The sequence below is a fragment of the Penicillium hispanicum genome (assembly GCF_028827665.1).
Source record: "Penicillium hispanicum strain IBT 35686 chromosome Unknown utg000001l_segment0_segment0, whole genome shotgun sequence".
In the NCBI taxonomy this organism is placed as follows: domain Eukaryota; kingdom Fungi; phylum Ascomycota; class Eurotiomycetes; order Eurotiales; family Aspergillaceae; genus Penicillium; species Penicillium hispanicum.
This window is the reverse complement of record NW_026623193.1, coordinates 1732968-1752011: the sequence shown is the minus strand read 5'-3', so window position 1 is coordinate 1752011 and position 19044 is coordinate 1732968. Positions and strand designations below refer to the sequence as shown.

The window sequence follows — 19044 nt, the reverse complement described above, 5'->3', positions numbered from 1 at the left end:
AGCAAGGGGAGTTGGGAGAAGGAAGAGGAGCGAGATATTCGAGTCCAGACGCCCAAAGCCAGAGCGAGCATGACATCGAGCCAGAGACGTCACCCCCAATCAGGGCTAGTGTAGGGCGGTGTATGGGTTCTGCCGGGTGTCTAGATTGATCGCGATCGACTCCGCTGGATTTACTTGGGTACACCTCCCCAGATGTTTCTTACAGTAGTAGATTTTGTGTGGTTTCTCTCTGCTATGTGTCACAAAAATCGAGCAGAACACGTATCCTACTTGATGCAGATGGTGTCGTTACGTTAGGAAGGGATGCAGAAGTGGATCTCGAACGGCGCATGCGACACCCTTGATTGATAACACCCGGACCCTATACAAAAACCACAATACAACAACACATAACTTTCGAGGGTATCTGTGGACCGACAGAGGTCCCAGGCTGCGACTCCGAAGATTTCGTGCCACGTCAAACACAGTGCAACCCGCAAAGCGGAAATTTCTGTAAAGAAGCCGCAAAATCTCCCAGGACGTCTGTGCTTTCACTGTAACCGACCAGCAAATCGGGGGAGCGACGTCTGGGGAAAGACCCTTTTAATCCAATCGCACTGGAATGCCCAGAACCAATGTTCTATATGGCTAAAATTGTTCTTTGAGTCGTGGGAACCTTAGTCAAACGTGATCTTTTGTCCCTTGGCTTCGACAATAGCACCGCTGAGACGCTGCACAGTCTCTTTGGAATACCGGGACTCGTCAATAGCTTCCCGCTTAGGCTTCCTGAATTGAGGCTGATCGCCGGTGCCGTCAACCTCGCTGATTTCAGTTTGATCCTGTTTCTTTCCCTCGCCGTCCTTGCCAAACCGTTTCTTGTATCGCGTGGTCGCGTCCTCCGCGAACTCCATCCTCATGCGACGGCCCATGAGCTGGTTGACCCATACTCTCCTCTGCTTGGTCTTCTTTGGCTTCTTTGACTTCTCAGAATCCGAGTCCGAGCTATCGTCGGACTCTTCCTCATCCTCTTCGGCAATCATGAGGAAGCCCTTCACCGCCGCTTCCGCGGCGGCAATTTCTTCAAACTCCACCCAACCATACCCCTTGCATTTGCCTGTGTCTTGGAAGGTTGCTAAATGCACATTCGTGACCGTTCCGCATTGACCGAAGTGTTCCTCGATGGCTTCTTTAGTAACGTCAAATCCCAGATTGCCGACGAAGATGCGTCGGGATGGAGGATTGCCAGGCTTGGCCGCTGTAGCAGAATTATTCTGGTCTTTGGGCTTCTCTGGCCGGCCTTCAAAGCTCTTTGCATTCTTGATCAATACACGGCGACCTGTCAAGAGCTGCTCGCTTAGGCCCAAGGCCTCTTGTAGGGCCTTCTCGCTTGAAAAGTCGACGTAGGCAAAGCCCTTGTTCTGGGACTTTCCAAATTTTTCTGCACCCTTAGGGAGATGGATGCGAGTGATCGTGGGGTCGCTAAAAGAGCAATTTCCGGTAAAAAATCGGCGGAGATCATCCTTGGTCACTGAGAAACCCAGATTGCCAATCCAAATGCCGTAGTCAGAGCGTTTGGCCGGGGTAGTTTGCGATTCAATATCGTCATTTGATCCGGGCTTGTGACTCTCAGATCGAGTAGAGTCGGCAGCAGAATTGTCCGTATTCTTCTTCTTAGCTTTGCGCAGAGCTTTCTTGGACGGCGGCTCCGGTGCAGCAAGGTTGATCTCGAGCTCGGGGCCGTCCTGCAGCTTGCGCTTCTTTTCAGCGCCGTCGGTCAATTGGCTCATGGCGAAGGCTAAGTTGCTGCCACAACCAAAGGTTTCTCCCGTGAAAAGTGAAGGGGATTCCTGGGACTGGAACGGATTGAAAGTCGTGAATTCGGGAATAATTTCTGTTCCACCGCTGCTCAACTTTTTACGGTAACCCATATTTACCACTCGCGCAACCCGCGTTACAGGAATTGGCGCACCGAGTGACTTCGCCCTGGCATATAACCTCCTTCCCTCCCTCTATTGTCATTTATCTTTCTGAATCTACAAAATCTCCCAGATATACCCCTTGTGTGTCATGGCACAAGAAGTCAAAAATCCAGAAGCAGTCTCTGACAGCCTGCCGGATGGCCAAGCACCTGCCCCTGCGAAGCAGTCGGTGCGGTCCTTCAAGTGCGACGCCCTTACAGCCGCCGTGAGATGCATTAACTAAATGACATTCAGGAAGAAATATGCGAAATTGAAAGTGAAGTTTGAGCTTGCAATCCGAGAGAATGACCATCTCATCCGCGAGGAGCTGCGTATCGAAGACCTTTCCAAGCGCATTCAGGAACAAAACGAGTATGGCATTTCCCAAAGTGCACACCAGCCCTCCTCACAATTGATTCTAATATGTTCGCAGCCAACTACTTGAGGTCCTGCTCGAGTTCAATGACAGCCTCCATGTCTCCCCTTCCCTGCGATACGACCTGAAAATGCCCGGAGATTACCCTTTCCTAACACCACCAGAGACAGAGATCGCACCCCTGATCAATGATGCGACACTGGCGAGAACGGCATTGAAAGAAGCGAAAGCCGAATTAGCAAGTGGCAACTTCTCGCCGGGTGCCTATCGTCAGGTCGAAGAAAGCATCAAGCGAAACAAGGCGTTTGCACCGGGGCTACAGTACAACGCTTTAGATAAAGTACCTCATACGGCCGCATCTGCTCCAGAGAGATACATGGAGACCCATGAACTGGAACGCAAACTTGGATACTTTACCCCGGAGCACGAGACCGAGCATTATCTGGCACTCGATGCCAAGCTTGGCGATGAGGCAGCCGCGTTGCAACTTGAGCGGATACCAGATCCGCCTACATTCACAGAAAGAGAGCGGGATGCTGCACTTCGAAATCCGGTGTCAGTCTACAACTGGTTGCGACGCAATCAACCGCAGACCCTACAAGACCACGAGGCTGCTTCCGAGAAGTCTACGTCACGGCCTTCAAATCAGCGGACATCTAAACGACCCCCCGCACAGCGCAAAGATGAGGAAATGCTTGATGAGGATGGTATGGACGTGGAACCTACTCCAAAGAACAAGCGCAAGCGCGACGAGGATACTGGCTACAGACCGAAAGGTGGCAGCAGCCGGTCTAAGAAAAAGAAAGACGAGTCAACACCCACCGCCAATCGCAGCACCAAGAAGGCTTGAAGTTTGTGCATGGGCCTATGTGAAGTGGCTCTTCCCTTCTATACATGTATTACTATGGCATTTGTGAAATTCGGTAACTGCCTCTTGCGTGGGGCTTCTGTCAACGAAGCCGAAGCCTCGGGACTCTTATGCTTTGCATTCATGTTCACGTGGAGAAATTTAGTTTTTTACAGGATTGATTCAAGATTTCAGTACTAATTTTTATCCAACTTTCACCCCGAGCAGCGTATCTTCTGGGAGGTTGAAATTCCCTAGAAGCTTAATCAGCCTCACGAGAATAGGCCATACTGCTGTCCGGCCAGTCAATCCTATTCAACACCTTCTCTCCTAGTCAATGGAGGAGAGAAGTATGTACAAAGTGAAGAGTGTAAGCCAGGTAGTCCAAGTGGGTATTGTCACGTGACTGTGCCGAAAGTTCTCAATCCGTTGGTATGCGACATCAAGCTCTATTTCATTGACAGCATTGCTGCCATCTACACAGACCGGTCCAGCAAGTACCCTTGCAACATGGCGATTACTATCCTACCTCCAGTGGTGGAGGACCTTGGGCCCTACCACGCTGAATCTGACGAGTCGATGTCAGTCGACTCGGACGAAGATGTCGAAATGAGCGACGTCTCCCGGCCACTCAAACGGGCGCGGTTAGGGAGCAAGAAGACCGGGGCAGGCATTGTGACTCCGGGTGAAGTTGTGACAGACGATCCGCAATGGATGAGGTAAGTGTCCCAGATACCTTCCGAGAGGACGGGGCATGTCCATTTATAGCCCAGTCGGAAAACAATTTTAACCAGTCTATAGAGGTCACGGCACCTTTATGAACCCACTTTCCACCTCGATTGTTGCGACCGTCGCCGGTACAGTTCAACAGACCAACAAATTGCTCTCGGTGAACCCGCTGCGTGCCCGATACACTCCCGAGATTGGCGATCTAGTTGTTGGACGCATTGTTGAAGTACAATCACGACGATGGAAGGTCGATGTCGCCGCCCCGCTGTTGGCTCAGCTTCCGCTGTCGGCCATCAATTTGCCTGGTGGTATCTTGCGCCGACGAACAAGTGCCGACGAGCTTCAGATTCGAACATTCTTCAGCGAGGGCGATTTGGTTGTGGCCGAAGTGCAGAGCGTACACCAAGACGGATCAGCATCGCTCCACACGCGGTCTTTAAAGTACGGAAAGCTTCGCAATGGGTTCTTCCTTGCTGTCACAGGAACCGGCGGCAGCGGGGCATCCAGCTCCAACACCAAGGGAGGAGTTCGATCAGGGCTGGCCGCTCCCAGTGGCGCAAGTGGAACGGGGGGTGTTGTGCGCTCAAGACGTCAGGTGTGGACAGTCAGCACCGCCAACGGTGGCGGCGAGGTTGATATCATTCTCGGTGTCAACGGGTATATCTGGATATCCAAGCACGCCGACGGGGCGGACGCTGCATCGTCCACCACGGAGAATGTGTCCATTACTCGCATGGAGGAAATGGTGTCAAGTTCGATCTACTCAAGCCAGAACGATGATATTCCGCCGCAGACACGCCGAGAGATTGCTCGGTTGGCCCAGTGTATTCAAGTCTTGGTCCAAAACGGCGTGCGCGTGGACGAGGAGACTGTGATGGGGGCTTACGAGGCCAGTTTGCAGGTAGATCTAGAGGTGGGTGACGACGAAGACGAAGAGCATGAGTCGCGAGAAGAGGGACGGGAATATCTAGAGGGTAACAAGGCCCGGCATATTCTAGAGCTGGTGATCTCGCGGAACTAGGTGGTCGTGATTATGATTTCTACATGTACGATTAGGGCGGAACCGGTGATACCCCGCGCATAAATGGATCCCCCGACAATGTCCCACACGGTGGTAGCGTATGAAATAGACGATTAGAAAGTATTTGTGCGTGTAGGTGTGTGTGTTGCCATGATATGGTCGCGGATGCAATAGCGCCGTAAAGTTATCCGACATTCCACCCCCTCAGGCGAGATGTATACCACCTTTTCACATTAACAATAAGATACAGTGACATCTCTCTGATAAAGCCCTGTTACGTCGTATTTGGCATATCGCTCAAGTAGCTCAAGATTCCTTATTTCTGTTGAGGATTTGTTTTCTAGAGGGGCTCTAGCACATATAGATCTAGTAGATTTTATGCATATTATGTATCTCTACACAGTTCTGGCAGGACAGAAAAAAGACTTCAGATGAAAGCCCTAGAGGTAGATATCCATCCCATGAGTAGATAGTGACGTAGAAGGCTGTCACAGTGTCAGTGTGGTAGTGCGATCCGCTCTGCATGGCCAGCGGGAGAACGGGAGAACGCGGAGCCTAATCGAGGGGCGGTGGCATCGGCCTTCAACCTTGACGGTGCATTCAACTTTTTTCATTCATTCTTCCTACTCCCAACCCTCATGTTTTTGCTACAAAACGATGTGCTCTTATCACCTTCATCTCAGGATTTCACTTCACTATAGCTCCGTTCCAATAGGATAAACCCACCTTTCTCATACCCTTATAACTTTTATCGTCTTACTTCGAACTCGAGGTCCCTCGAGAACTCTCTTTCTCGACTCACAACGCCAATCACCTCCCAGAATGCCTGATCTCCGCCGCCAGATATTCGAGAGCGGCAAGACCGTGTCTCGCAAGGCTGCTTCCCGTGAAGCTTCTCGTACCAACTCGCGCGCAAGCTCCAAACGGACATCCCGCCAGTCCTCACGGAATGCCAGTCGGCACCCCTCGGACGATGAGGATGCGGGCTTCCTGTCTGACGACACTGCCATGAGGTGAGCCCGGCTTTCCTTTGGGTCTCTCCCCCTCTCCTATCTTCTATTCCCTTTTCTTTTTTCTGTGCGCATTTCAAGTTATCCCCACGGTCCCACTTAGTGGCGGGATGATGTCACTGCCAATTGGGATTTTATCATTTTGGCCCTTATCAGTACACTGATTTATACTGTACAGCATTGGTTCTTTGGACGATGAAAATCCCGAACAGGACAATGCCGACTGGCCTCAGGAGTTGAGTGATCGTATCCAGGAAATCCTCGACCGCAAGCGCAGCAGCGTGCAAGGTCGCGAAGAGGCTTTGTCCGCCTTCTGCCGCTTGATCAAGTACCACTATGCAGAGGAAGAAATTCGCGCATCGATATCAGACCTGCTGAGTGCATTTGTGAAGAGCATCCGGACCGAGTCTAGTGCTAGGGAGATGACTTTTGCTCTGCGTGCAATTGAGCTGCTTGCCATTACGTCTTCTGACGACAAAATCTATGAAAACACCGAGCCAATCTTGTCACGCACTATCCGTGACTCGAGCTCTAAATCAGTCAAGGCAGCGGCAATTCAATGTCTGGGCGCGTGTACAATTTTCGGCGGGGCGGGTGAGGATGGTGTTCTTGAACAATTGACCTTTCTCTTGGATATTGTGGCCTCGGATGGTCAGTCAATCGATGCGCCAGATGACCCGGCCAGTGTCACTGCCGCACTGCAAGTGTGGGGCTTTCTTGTCACTGAAATTGACGATTTTGAAGGAGAGAGTGAGGAAGCCGTTCAGATCTTCATCGACCAGCTGGACAGCAGCGACTCTGGAGTTCAAATCGCTGCCGGTGAAAACATTGCGTTGTTATACGAGAAAAGCTATACACCTCAGGAAGATGATGACGAGGAGGAGAGTGAGGAATCGGATGAGAGCGATGACCATACAAATGAGGATGTGGGGCCTAAGCTTCTCAAACGTTACAACGCTTACCACAATACCCCAGAGCTCGAACGCCAACTGCAGTCACTAGCAACGGTGCACTCAAAGCGCATCAGCAAGCGTGACAAGAAGTCACTCCACAGCAACTTTGCTTCCATTCTCACGACAGTGGAAAACCCGCGCCGTGGACCGCGCTACAACATGGCCATCGACCAGGACACGAACCGTCATTACGGCAGCACACTTACTGTCAAGATCGGCCGCCATGGCATCATGAGCATCGACCGCTGGTGGAAATGGGTGCGTCTCTCGTCCCTGCGCCGTATTCTGCAAGGTGGGTTCGCCGAGCACTATTTCCAGGGCAACCGAGCTGTTCTTGACAAACTCCCTGTCATGATGCGAATGCCTGAGACTGGACAAGGCTCGATGGATCGCCAGGGAGCACGCAAGGCCGCCAAGATGCGCAACTCACGGCGATGGACTGCTCAACACTCTGACGACGAAGACTGAGCTGGTGATTTATTTTTTATTTTTCATTTTTTTTCTCTCTTGTACAAAGTATTTTCGTCTGCTTCCAATCGGGTCCCAGACAGACACGAAGTCATCTTTTGTGTCTCCTTTGCTCCTATACTTCCGATCCGGGGGTCAGGTATGCAGTACAGTAACCATGACATTCATGAAGATTTCTCGTTTGTTGTCTACGCTTCCTTCTTGTAGGTTCATGTGTATCTCGGGTTGAATCTAGGGATTTGTACATAGTGAATCGAGCACGAATATTTATAGTACATCCGAAGCCCATAGTTGGATTCTCCTACACTCCAAACCCACCAAATATAGGGCATGGATCTAAGTACATGGTAGAATAGTAGAACGGGTAGTTCATAGGCCGGTTAGTCGCTGAATGAGAGTCTCGGCTTCAGGTTCGTTTTCTCTTGTCTTTGTTCTCCGTTACTGAGATCTAAAAGTACAGGCTCAGGACAAGAACCCGGGGAAAGGGGAAGAGCCGGGGATATGACAACAAAAGAAAAGAAAGAGAAAAAAAAAGACTCAGCACAAACCACACCCTGAAAAATGGTGTCCAATCCACCTTACAGGGGGTGTTTAAATTCTTAGTTACCGGAGGCAATGAGACTAATTTGTCTCAAAAACCGGCACAACACCAGTCCAACTGCCTCGTGCACGCTCATCCCAGTACCCATCCTTGCCACCCTTCAATCGCCAGACGATCTCGCCGTCGGGATCATCACTAGCCAGCGTAAACCAGCGCGGTGTCCAATTTTCACCAGTAGATTCCATGTCGCGTCGACGGGCGCGCTGGCCCTCTTCCAGCTGGACCTTGACCTCTTCAGCGCGGTCAAGGTCGCCTTCTTCAAGGGCACGCTGATCAGGTCGTAGGCGGGAGTCCGTGGCCGGGAGGCGAGATTTCTCGATACTCGTGATTTCGTTCAACGCGGCAGCGAATGAGGTCAAGCCATAATGCTTAGGGGCATTGGGAACCAATGCGCCAGCGGTCCAGATTGGCTGGCCTGATGGATTGCCGTCACGAGTGAGAGATAGCGAGGATGGCCAAGACCCTGTCAGCCCGAGGGATAGAGGTTTATTGTTGGAGTCAACAGTGCGGGTGGAGACTTCTTCGCTGCGGCCTGAGAACATGCCGCCGGCTTTGAACGTAGAGATGGAGCGGTGCCCGGTAGATTCGTTGGCGACAGTCAGCTCACCCACGGGCTCAACGTATTTCTCGCCAGCAATGATATTACGCAAAAAGGAGGTGGCAGGTGTCCAGCTGAAGAGCTCGCCAGTGGCGTGCAGTGTGATGCGCACGCGTCCTTCGGTCGTGATTTCGGCAGATTTACCCCAGAATTTCTGGCTGGGCATCGGTGACTGCGTAAGGCTCCATTCTTTGCTATCTGCTTGATAGGCAAGCTGGACGGGCCTGTGGGAGACTTTCTCGGCAATGAATCGGAAGCCGTGATCTTCGCGGACAAGCTCATATGTCTCGCCTAGCATGGGATTGAAAGGCTTGCGAATAGACCGTTCGCGCACCCGGTTACTCGATTGCGATGAGAGAGCAAATGCAGTGATATATATCAATCGTTCAACACTGTCAGTTGTATGAGCGGCTTTGTCGAGTAGCGAGGAATATTCCATGATTTCTGCTGCACGTTGCAGCAAGGACAGAGGCTCGTTTGCAGATACAGGCATCGATATCTGGGATAAGTCCTTGCCGACATTCTTGCGCAGAAATCCAATTAGACTCGGAGGCATGACCGTCGGCGCAGTGATATTCGCACGACGACGAATAGCATCCAAAGGTAGAGGGGCCAGAGACTTCGGACGTGTCGGGAAGAGCCGCGAAGCACCACTGATATCTTGAGGAGCGGCAGATTCAGGCTCATCCTCGCTGTCTGAGGGTGCATCGTTTGATACATCTTCAGCAGCGGTGCCCGGACGGTCTCCAGTCGTGTCCTCGTCATCACTATCCTGGATTGTAAGCAGCGGAGACACGGCACCTCCATCTACGGCGTCGAAGAATTCTTGCGAGATATCCGACTCCATGCTCCGGCGCGGTGCCATTGCAGACTGAGGGGGGTGTCTTCGAAGCTTGCTCTTGCCAATAAGCGTCGAGAACTCCGCCACCGCATTGTCCAGGTCGCGCAAAACGGCCATGAGATTGTCATGAAGGTCGTCCATGCCATCCGTATGGCTGACAATGCTAGCGGGCTTGCCTGTCGTCTTTGTAGGCACTACCAGCTGAGAGGAACTGGAGTTTGTTTGTTCCGGCACGGGCCGTTTGCCGCTGGAGGTGGAGTTTCCGCTGGTCTTGCGTTTCCAGAATGGCCGTTTAGGATCGACGTGGGTGACGTCGTTGGAAGGTTGAGGGCTAGGAGAACGGCCACGAGTGCGCTCCATAGAAGGCAGCGGAGAGGCAAGATACTTCGGGTCTGTGTCCTTTGCGAGTCGGCGCACAGCATCTCGTGAGCCGGATACCTTGCTGACCAGTCCCTCGACTTGCGTCCATTCCTGCTCTTCTGCTATGGAAGGTTGCACCGAAGTGGGCAATCGCAGCTCAGGTGGACTATGGACTGTGAGGTCACTGTCCTTTGGCGAATCCTTGGAGGAAGCTTTCTCCAAGGCACGCTCCCATGCCACAAAGTCTTGCCCGTTATTTGCGCGCAAATGCCAGATCTCAGTGCCTGAGTCAATGGAGATTTCTCGAGATTTCTCATTGGTCGCAACAGCCGCCAACGAGAGGGGAATAGCACCACGCAAAGCGGCTGAGTTAGGGTCGTGATAATAAGAGAGGGTTGAAGAAGTGAAGTCCAGAGAGAAAAATCGACGAGCCCACCCCTGGTGTCGCTTCCGTCGTCGCTTCTGCAGCAGGCCAGTATGTACGGTAGACGAGCCTGACGAGTCCGACAGTTGCGCATTCAAGGTGGAGCGACTGTTACCACGTCGGCGCGTCCGAGGTTGGTTCAGGGACTCATTTGAGGCGTCCGTCCTCGAACGCGATATTGAGGCCACAACAGGGGGTGGGAGACCGGTCGGGTAGGTCAGGAGGACGAGGGTGACGGTCTTGGAGATTTGCTTGGAGAAGGTGTTGTCGAAGACGAGCGCGTAGTTACCAGCTTCACCTGGTGGTACATCATACGTGCCCTTGGAGATCTTGTCCGCCTCACACTTCCCAACCCACTTGATGGACTTGAGGCCAATCGCCGTCAGCTTCTCGATGACGGTCGACTGTTGATTGCGGGACGCGGCACTTGCAGCTGCGGCGGGCAGATTCTCGCTGGAGTCGGTGCTGTGGGAATCGGAGGCAGGCAGATGAGAGCTCAGTGCAGTCGACTGGCCGGGGTGCTTGAAGATGCCAAAGTTGACAGATTTCTTGTGTGGCTGGATGCTCCACGAGATGGTGTGGCCGGCGCTGACATTGATCCAGCGCGCGAAGTAAGACTGGCCAGCATGTCGAGTTAGATTGAATATGGGCAATCATTCTACAGAGCACTCACCTTGCTATGAATCTCTAGCTCCTCCATTGCCGCCATGGTTGCGCAGAGTTAGGGAGGCACTGAACCGCACGACGTGTACAGCCGTCGCGGCCCGGTGGAGTTGCGGCTGAAGGGGCGCAAACAAGGTCGGGCGGAAAGGCACCCAATGACTCGGCAGTCGGCGCCTCAAGACTAGATGTAGACAAGTCGAGATCGATGAATATAGATAGATATGCATAGATGGATATATATGTGGAGTACCTCATTCCATATGAAAATCAAAGAATACACTGGCGCGGGGGAAGGCGGAACAAACCAGATGGCCCGAGGCCGAGAACGCGCACTTCACATGTACTCAGGATCGACGCTGACACCGGCGGATTCTACATACGTACAATCGTGGTAGCCCTCCATACTAGAGTTTCTACTATATCCAGTAGTGATTCCGATGCTAAATGTTTTTCATTTGAGAATATTGTTTACAAAGTGTCCACCCCCTAAACGACCAGAGTGTATCGAATTAAATGGCAGATAGAGAGAAAAACAGGGGGGACGAAACCCAAGAAATGCAATGCAATGCCCATCTTTTTGTTCTCGGTGCGCTTTTCCTCTCTCAAAACGACAACAAAAAATAGTACACTGTACAGACGGGCGCTCACCGGCGACTGGCTTGCATGTTGGTGAACATCAATTTGAAGCCATTGCAGAGGGCCGCCATGTCCGGGTAAGGATTCTTTTGCAGCTCGTAGCCTTGTGGGATCACCTTGACGGGCCAGTTCTGCAGCCGCGACTGCTCGCCTGCCTTGAAACAAAGAAAAAAGTAGCCTGGGTATTTGGGATTGATGCAGAACGCATAGGCAGAACGGCGAGGGTTGGCCTTAGTGTAGGTCTCAAGCCATTGATCTAACGAGAGGTCGTTAGTACTTGATGAAAACGGGGAGACTCAATGGAAAGAGAACAGGAAGGACTCACCAGTTTCGGCCTTGCTGCCCTCTTGGTATTTCTCGTTGAGCATCATCTCCTCCACCTTTTTGGTCATCGCTTTAACGTGGTTGACGATCAGATCGTCCAAATCACTGTAGGTATACTTGCCCCCAACCTTCAGGACGCGGCCAACTGAGAACTCGTTCTCCTTGTCCAACTCGAGGACATCAATGTGCTGGTAAATACCCTGGGCCACCTTCCAGGTGACTGCCAGGTGATCAGGACCTCGAGAGGATGGGCGGATGACCACATCACCGCGGCTTCGAGAGCCCAGGTATTCCTCGGCTTGAATGGAATTGAACGGCCTGAAGAGCGGGTGCTTAATCACACGCATAGTTTGACCGCTACCTTGTGTCTTTTCTTGCTGGGACTCTCGATCCTTGCGTTCCTGAAATTCATCCCAGTCACCGAAACCATGATCTAGTATCCGTCGAACAGGATTGCTGATTTGGTCCTCGCGAAGAGACATGTTGCAGGTAAAACTCTTCCGATTCAGGAACATAATCTTGGCAGGCACTGTCTGGTGTTGCGAATAGGCGGATCGTACAGGAATATCGTACGGCAGCCCGAGCTCGGTCTCTGCGACCAGTGCATCAACTCCACAGTCCAGCTTAGCGTCGATGTGATCCTCGAATACCCGCTTGATGGCGATGGGTACGACCATTCCCGGAGTGAGGGACTCTGGCGTTTCGCCCGTAAGCATAGTGAAGATATCATCTGTGCTAAGGAAGACAAACTGCTTGCGCAGTTCCTCGTACGGCTGTTGAAGTTCAGCCCGGATTGTCTCTAGGGTTGCACGCTTGCGCTGGTTAAGGTTCTTTTCCAATTGTTCAGCATACTCTTCCAGGATGAGATCGTTGACACGATCCTGTTGCTCTTCCCGAAATAGTTTCCGCACAATTGCACCCGAGCCGTTCTCATCTGTCTCCGCCTTGATGTCTTCCTCGTCCAGCTCTAGAGCATCAGCGGCCATTTTGCGTGCAATGTCATAGTCTTCGGGATGCACACGAGTATTGTCCAGGGGATCCGCGTCGGGGTCAGCGTTCTCGAAATCGATGAAGACAAAGCTGGCACAGTTGTTCCAAACTTTAACCCCCATAGCTGGGTACTGAGCGTTGACACCCAGCAGCTCCACACGGTTGTTCACATTGCCACCGTTCATATTGATGATCTTCAGCAAATGCGCAGCTTTCCGCGGACCAAGCCCGCAGACATACGGCAAGAGATTGGCTGTCGCTGGGTCATAGACTGCATCATTGAGGTCGACACCAACCAGGTTAACCATATCGACGAGAGCTGTTTCCAGCTGCTTGAGCAGCAGGTCTTGTGACAACAATTGCTGACCGGGTTTAAACTGAATGGAGACAATGTCGCGACCAAGAGACGCATACTCCTTGAGAGGGGCCTGCAAGTAACGGCCTAGCGCCACGCAGTAATGCGTTAAAGGACCGAAGCCCGGGTTATCTTGACGAGCACGGGGGCTATTGTGGTAGAGTCGAGCCACCTCATCGTTGACGATGACCACCTCCAGACGGTCACTGATCTCCTCGTCGTGATCGTCTGTATAGGGCGCACCACGAATGTCTTTCAAATCAACGAGTTCGGATAGCTGCTTGTAGAGGCGACGCGTCTCTGGCGTCATACCAGAAACGCCAATAACATCCGGTTTGCGTCGCTCTATCAAATCCACCAAGGCAGCCACGTGTTTGCCGTCAGGAATACCACGGTTTTGGTCTCCAACTGACAAGTCCGAGAACTTGCCATTCTCCAGCACTCGACCATCTTCTTCAATGTAGGCCCAATGAATAGGGTCACGTCCGACAATGCCGCTTCCGGTAGACAGAGTGATCACTCGTGGCACAGTGCCCAGCACCATTCCCTTAGGCTTGTAAGGGGCCTGGTCCAGTCGCTGTGAAAACGCTTCACGACACTCCTTGGCCACGTGGTTCTCGCACTCCTGCCGAATGTTCTCCTTCACACTCCGGTTGATGACCCGCTCAAGTTTACCCAAAGCTAGATCGAGGACATCACGGCGAAGACGATTCCATGCATCGGCAACTTCGGAGTAGTTGTCAGATTCGATATCGGCGTATAGAGACTGGCGGAATTGGTCGAAATTCTCAAATCGCACCCGCACATCCACCAAGCCCTCTTCCTCGGCCTTCAACATGCGTAAAAACATTTCCGGTCGTCGGGCAATATCACTGAGCTGCTGATTCCGCAAATACTTAAATTCGTAGTACGGGTGTTGCTCGTCAATTCGGCGCAGGCCCTTTTCCGTGCGGAAGCAGTCGACAGCTCCATTCATATAGTAGGCCTGCCGGATTACTTTGCGCATCTTAGGGCTCAACACCAGCTCCTCGGCAAACATGGTCTTGGCGGCTTTTAGAACATGAGAGGCATTTGAAAAGTCAGTGTCAACGAACTGATCCGCCAACTCCTCCGGAAGCTCGCCGGGGTCTTCAGTATATTGCCTGCGGCCTTCCTTGGACGCATTCTGCGCAAAGGCATCAGCCGTGATACCAAAGGCACGCACCAAGCTGTAGGCTTTGCCATTCCGCACTCGTTCGAAGAAGGACTTGCTTGTCGCTTTACGTCGTTGGGTCTCCCCATTGGCATCGCCATTGACCATTGCCATATCGCGCAGCTGAGAGGCATACTGGAAATGGATGTAATCTTGCACATCCTGAAGCTCCTCCATGGTGGCGGCTGTAACCAAAAAATCCTCCACATTCGCGTCGTTGACGTTGAAAAGACCTTGCAAGTTGTCATAGGCCTTTTGAATGGTGTTGCGCTTGTCAACCAGTGCACGGAACTTGAGATCGTAGTCAAAGATATCCCACAAATCTGTCATGTTCAAGAGTTTCTCGGCACGAATATTGTACTGAACGGAGTCATCGCCAGGATCCGCCCCATTGACTGGCTCCTTGACAGCATGGATCATATAATCCTTGCGGTGCTGAAAGATGAATGGGACTTCCCAATCATCCGTGATCAGGAACTCCAGCATCTTGGCCACTGAGCGCTGGAAAGGCTCATGGAACTCTGGATCCACGCGTTTCTTGAGCAACATCAGATTCGAGATCCAAATGGCCTCCTCTCGGAACTGATCTTCTGACAGAGTCACATGTTTATATGGCTTGCGTGCGACCTGGTGGCGTTCCGGCTCATCGAGCGAACGAATATGGTTGTCCTCATCCGTCAACATTCGTTCCGCCAGCTCAGACGGCTCAAAAACATCCTTAAGATCCAGATGTCTCTCCTCATCTTCCTTCTCTTCATCCTCCTGCTCCTCAATGTCCAGTGCAAATCTGTATTCCGTGCCATCACCGAACGCAGCGCGCATATCGTCAAGTGCATTTTCGTCTAAGCCAGAAGCTTCATGAGGTCCGAGACCCGGCATCGTAGGGCGGACTGGGGGCGCAACCTCCAGGTCATCTCGTTCCCGCTGTCCCTCTTCATCGGAAAATGTGTCCTCCTCAATGAAGTCGTCCATCTCGTCGTGCATGCCACGGCGTGGGCCGGGCCGGCCATATTGCTGTGCTTCTTCCTCCTCATCTGAATTAAAGATATCATCGATACCTTGAGCTTGGCGAGTGTCGCGATCCTTCCCTCGCTTTAGGCGCTTGAATTTGGACTGCATTAGAGAGATAAATCACGGCGTTAGCAACCCACAGGCATCAACAAGATGAAACTCGATCCATTAAGCTAACGTACCTCAACTGTCGCCCCACGATTGAGGCCAGGGACATGTTCACCAATGAGCTCCAAATCCTCCTCGTCAAGGTGCTCCTCTTCGCGAATATGTTTCCGTTTCTTGTCACGCCGGCGGCGTGCGCGCTCTTCGATTTCTTCATCTTCGTCGACAATGAAGCCTTCACGCACCTTTGTACCAATTTCAGTAAGTTGAACTCTTATACGGGGACTGTGCCAAACTCACCGCGCGAGCGGCCTCTTCGTCATCATCTTCATCCTCGTCTTCCTCGCTCGAGTCGTTGTAGTGGTTCACGGTTCCTGTGCCCTCGCGCACCTCACCATCATAGTCGTCGGCAATTTCGGCATCATTCTCATCATCTTCCAACATGGCCTCGCCTTCGACCAGGTCGCGGAGACTCATGGTGGCTGGTCAGAGAGATCCTTATTCGCAGCAACAGTGAACGAGGACCCGTAGGGTGAAGGTGGAGAGTAACTTAGCAACGCCGATACGGCACCCAGTAGTGCCCGACAGTTGCAAGATATCGAAAGGTGGTGCGTTGGGAAAAGGAAGAGGGCTCAGCTTGAGAGTAGGAAGAACGACGATGCTTCGGCGAGGGAGGATGCAGTGGCGGTGATTGGCTAGTGCTGCTGTGGCTGGTACGGGTAAGTGGCTGTGGCTGATTGTCCAGAGTGTCACGTGGGCGACCAAGTACGCCGCAAATGATGCCACTACTACCCGAAGCAGCGCTTGAGACCCAGGTTCAAAATAAAATGGATTTTGACATAGGGAATGCTAGCCAAGTTGTCTAATGATCTATTTGACAGAGAAGGTTGGATCAATCTCGAACTTGCTGACTCTGGAGATCACCACCCAAAGTACTAGTGGAGCAAAGCAGGGACAACCTGTCTTTCAGTAGTAGGCTGTAGCCAAAACATAAACCATCGCCCATCTGCGCCTAACTTCGTCCGCCCCTGGCCATTTTCCTCTTTCGATTTGGCGCCGACGAGTATCCTTCGGTATTGTTGGTCAAGTCGATGCGCCCGCGAGACCCAATCAGCGCCGCCAAGAACACATCGCAAGGTGATATCGGGTTCCCCGCCGCTAGCTCGCGCTCCGTCCCAGACCACACCTGTCTCCATCAGCGCGGTCTTCCGGGCGTCGTCTTGCGCTGTCGCTGTCCCTTCTTCTCTTCCATTTCTTTTTTCCATTCCTCTTTTTGCCTTCATCTGACCTCGGCTGCATAGAGATCTCGTCCCAGCCATGGCAGACCAGTTCAAGGCCCGGACGTTGAAACGGAAGAACGTCAAAGGGCTTGCCCTCAATGCGACTCCCAAGCCCACCTCTAAGCCCTCTGATGGTGATGCACAGATACCCGGGGCGATTGGGAATACCGACAGCAACCGTACAGACACCCTGGAGATAGGGCTGGAGTTCCGATTGGATCTTCGCAGTGAGGATCTTCTGACATTGAAGGAGCTCGGCGCTGGGAATGGAGGCACGGTCTCCAAGGTGATGCATGCGTCTACCAAGGTTGTTATGGCTCGAAAAGTGTGTTGTGTCTCTGATATTCCCACGACGAAGACTATAGATTGACCTAGGTCGCTCCAGATCATCCGAGTCGATGCCAAAGAGAATGTACGGAAACAGATTCTACGAGAACTTCGAGTGGGACACGACTGCAACTCGCCCAATATTGTCACTTTCTACGGTGCCTTCCAGAATGAGGCAAGGGACATTGTGTTGTGCATGGAATATATGGATTGCGGGTAAGCTAATCCGAAGGTACTTCGGAATGAGGGGCTGGCTGACAAGGAAACAGGTCTCTCGATCGCATCTCAAAGGACTTTGGCCCGGTGCGCGTTGATGTGCTGGGAAAGATCACAGAATCGGTACTCGCTGGTCTTGTGTACCTTTACGAAGCTCACCGCATCATGCACCGCGATATCAAACCATCCAACATTCTGGTCAACTCCCGAGGCAATATCAAGCTCTGTGATTTCGGTGTGGCTACAGAAACGGTCAACTCTATCGCCGATACCTTCGTCGGTACCTCGACATACATGGCCCCGGAGCGCATTCAGGGAGGCGCTTACACAGTTCGCTCGGATGTGTGGAGTGTGGGCTTGACAGTCATGGAGCTGGCTGTGGGGAGATTTCCTTTCGACACCTCTGACTCTGCCGCCGGAGACCGTGCTAGCGCAGGGCCGATGGGTATTTTGGATCTGCTTCAGCAAATTGTTCACGAAACCGCCCCTAAACTGCCCAAGAGCGATGCTTTCCCACCCATTCTTCATGACTTTGTTGGAAAGTGTTTACTAAAGAAGCCCGAGGAACGTCCGACCCCACGGGAACTCTACGTGCGTGCACTCTCCTATTCACTCGGCAGTTGGCGATACAGGTCATTGACTTCTTCCTCTCTTTATAGGACAAGGATGCTTTCTTGCAAGCGGCGAAGCGTACACCTGTCGATCTGCAAGAATGGGCCATTAGCATGATGGATCGCCACAACCGCAAGTCGTATCTCCAACCTCCGGCGCCGAAGTCACTCAAGGAGGGCACGACGCCAACGTCGAACATCCCGTCCTCTGCTAGCTCTGTGGTTCCGACCCCAGCCCCGGCCCCAGCCCTGGCCCCAGCGCCAGCATCTATTCCCAAGCCCGCCGCCCCCTTAAGCAAACCATCACGAGCCCCGCAGCCACAACAGTCTCCCTTCCAGCCAAATCCTGTCTCGGGTGATATCCCTTTGAACATTGCTAGCGATGTCTCGACTCCCCGCCACTACTACGGCCATCAACCCTATCATTACTCATCCTCACGCGGAGCCCGATCCCCACCTCCCCCGTCACTGGAGCACCTCTCGCTAGAAACAAAGGATGACGACGAACCACGGTACGGGCGGCGCCCTATGCGTCACCTTGGTGACCCTGTTTCGGCCGTTGAAGCACCATCTCGGCCGTTCATGAGTCCGCGCTCTGTCAGCTCACACAATACCAAGTCTCGCACAAACCTGAACCCCGCGGCGTTGCCCATTCGTACTGCCCCACCAAGCGGTCCCCCTCCCCCTCCCCCATCTGTGTCTGCAGGCGGTAGCTGGCGTGGCTACCCTGGCCAAATGCCCGGGTCCGGGTCTTCTTCGTGAGAAGCGGACTCCAGATCTTGATGTGGAATCTCATTTAACCAAGCTCCCGTCATGGCCTCCAATCAGATGCATTTGCATATGTCCATGAATTTGTGGCCCAAGTCCATGGCTCTTTCCATTCACTGGCAAGATTTTATGTTTCTCATGGTTTAGTTCCACGTTCTCCTTGCTCCCTGTCTTGTCCCTCACTCTGGCACCGTTCACAGGAAAAACAAAGCAAGGCTGAGTTGAGTACGTCTTTCTCCAAGTCTGACTTCTCACCGTCTGTGGGGCCATTCTCCTTTGTTTCTTATTCCCTTAGCCGTGGACAATTCTTGACATTCCCTTTCCCCATTTTCTCCTTCTCTTCTCCCGACGTGATCATTGGCAACGACAACGACGACATTGTCCCATCCGCTATTTTGTCT

At 52.5% G+C, this 19044-nt stretch overlaps 7 protein-coding genes across 7 annotated transcripts; 4 read left to right on the top strand and 3 right to left on the bottom strand.

Moving 5' to 3' along the window:
* Nucleotides 1–656: 656 nt before the first annotated feature.
* Nucleotides 657–1766, bottom strand: N7459_000717 (putative RNA binding protein Rnp24; the record flags this gene model as incomplete). Its single annotated transcript, XM_056939902.1, has 1 exon — nucleotides 657–1766. One exon carries the CDS (start codon nucleotides 1764–1766, stop codon nucleotides 657–659), a length of 1110 nt encoding a protein of 369 aa, XP_056804182.1.
* A 280-nt stretch (nucleotides 1767–2046) lies between these two features.
* On the top strand, nucleotides 2047–3163 carry N7459_000716 (uncharacterized protein; the record flags this gene model as incomplete). Its single annotated transcript, XM_056939901.1, has 3 exons — nucleotides 2047–2141; nucleotides 2193–2309; nucleotides 2371–3163. The coding sequence occupies 3 exons, from the start codon at nucleotides 2047–2049 to the stop codon at nucleotides 3161–3163; spliced, it is 1005 nt and encodes a 334-aa protein (XP_056804181.1).
* A 507-nt stretch (nucleotides 3164–3670) lies between these two features.
* On the top strand, nucleotides 3671–4910 carry N7459_000715 (exosome non-catalytic core subunit RRP4; the record flags this gene model as incomplete). Its single annotated transcript, XM_056939900.1, has 2 exons — nucleotides 3671–3879; nucleotides 3962–4910. 2 exons carry the CDS (start codon nucleotides 3671–3673, stop codon nucleotides 4908–4910), a joined length of 1158 nt encoding a protein of 385 aa, XP_056804180.1.
* Nucleotides 4911–5732: 822 nt separating this feature from the next.
* N7459_000714 (IFRD domain-containing protein) lies at nucleotides 5733–7341 on the top strand (the record flags this gene model as incomplete). The annotated part of the gene is made up of 2 exons (XM_056939899.1): nucleotides 5733–5923; nucleotides 6099–7341. The coding sequence occupies 2 exons, from the start codon at nucleotides 5733–5735 to the stop codon at nucleotides 7339–7341; spliced, it is 1434 nt and encodes a 477-aa protein (XP_056804179.1).
* A 621-nt stretch (nucleotides 7342–7962) lies between these two features.
* Nucleotides 7963–10874, bottom strand: N7459_000713 (oxysterol-binding protein related protein OSH3; the record flags this gene model as incomplete). Its single annotated transcript, XM_056939898.1, has 2 exons — nucleotides 7963–10782; nucleotides 10839–10874. 2 exons carry the CDS (start codon nucleotides 10872–10874, stop codon nucleotides 7963–7965), a joined length of 2856 nt encoding a protein of 951 aa, XP_056804178.1.
* A 598-nt stretch (nucleotides 10875–11472) lies between these two features.
* Nucleotides 11473–15918, bottom strand: spt6 (chromatin-remodeling histone chaperone SPT6; the record flags this gene model as incomplete). Its single annotated transcript, XM_056939897.1, has 4 exons — nucleotides 11473–11720; nucleotides 11790–15438; nucleotides 15519–15686; nucleotides 15742–15918. The coding sequence occupies 4 exons, from the start codon at nucleotides 15916–15918 to the stop codon at nucleotides 11473–11475; spliced, it is 4242 nt and encodes a 1413-aa protein (XP_056804177.1).
* Nucleotides 15919–16758: 840 nt separating this feature from the next.
* On the top strand, nucleotides 16759–18637 carry ste7 (MAP kinase kinase Ste7; the record flags this gene model as incomplete). Its single annotated transcript, XM_056939896.1, has 4 exons — nucleotides 16759–17046; nucleotides 17107–17264; nucleotides 17318–17855; nucleotides 17924–18637. 4 exons carry the CDS (start codon nucleotides 16759–16761, stop codon nucleotides 18635–18637), a joined length of 1698 nt encoding a protein of 565 aa, XP_056804176.1.
* Nucleotides 18638–19044: the final 407 nt, after the last annotated feature.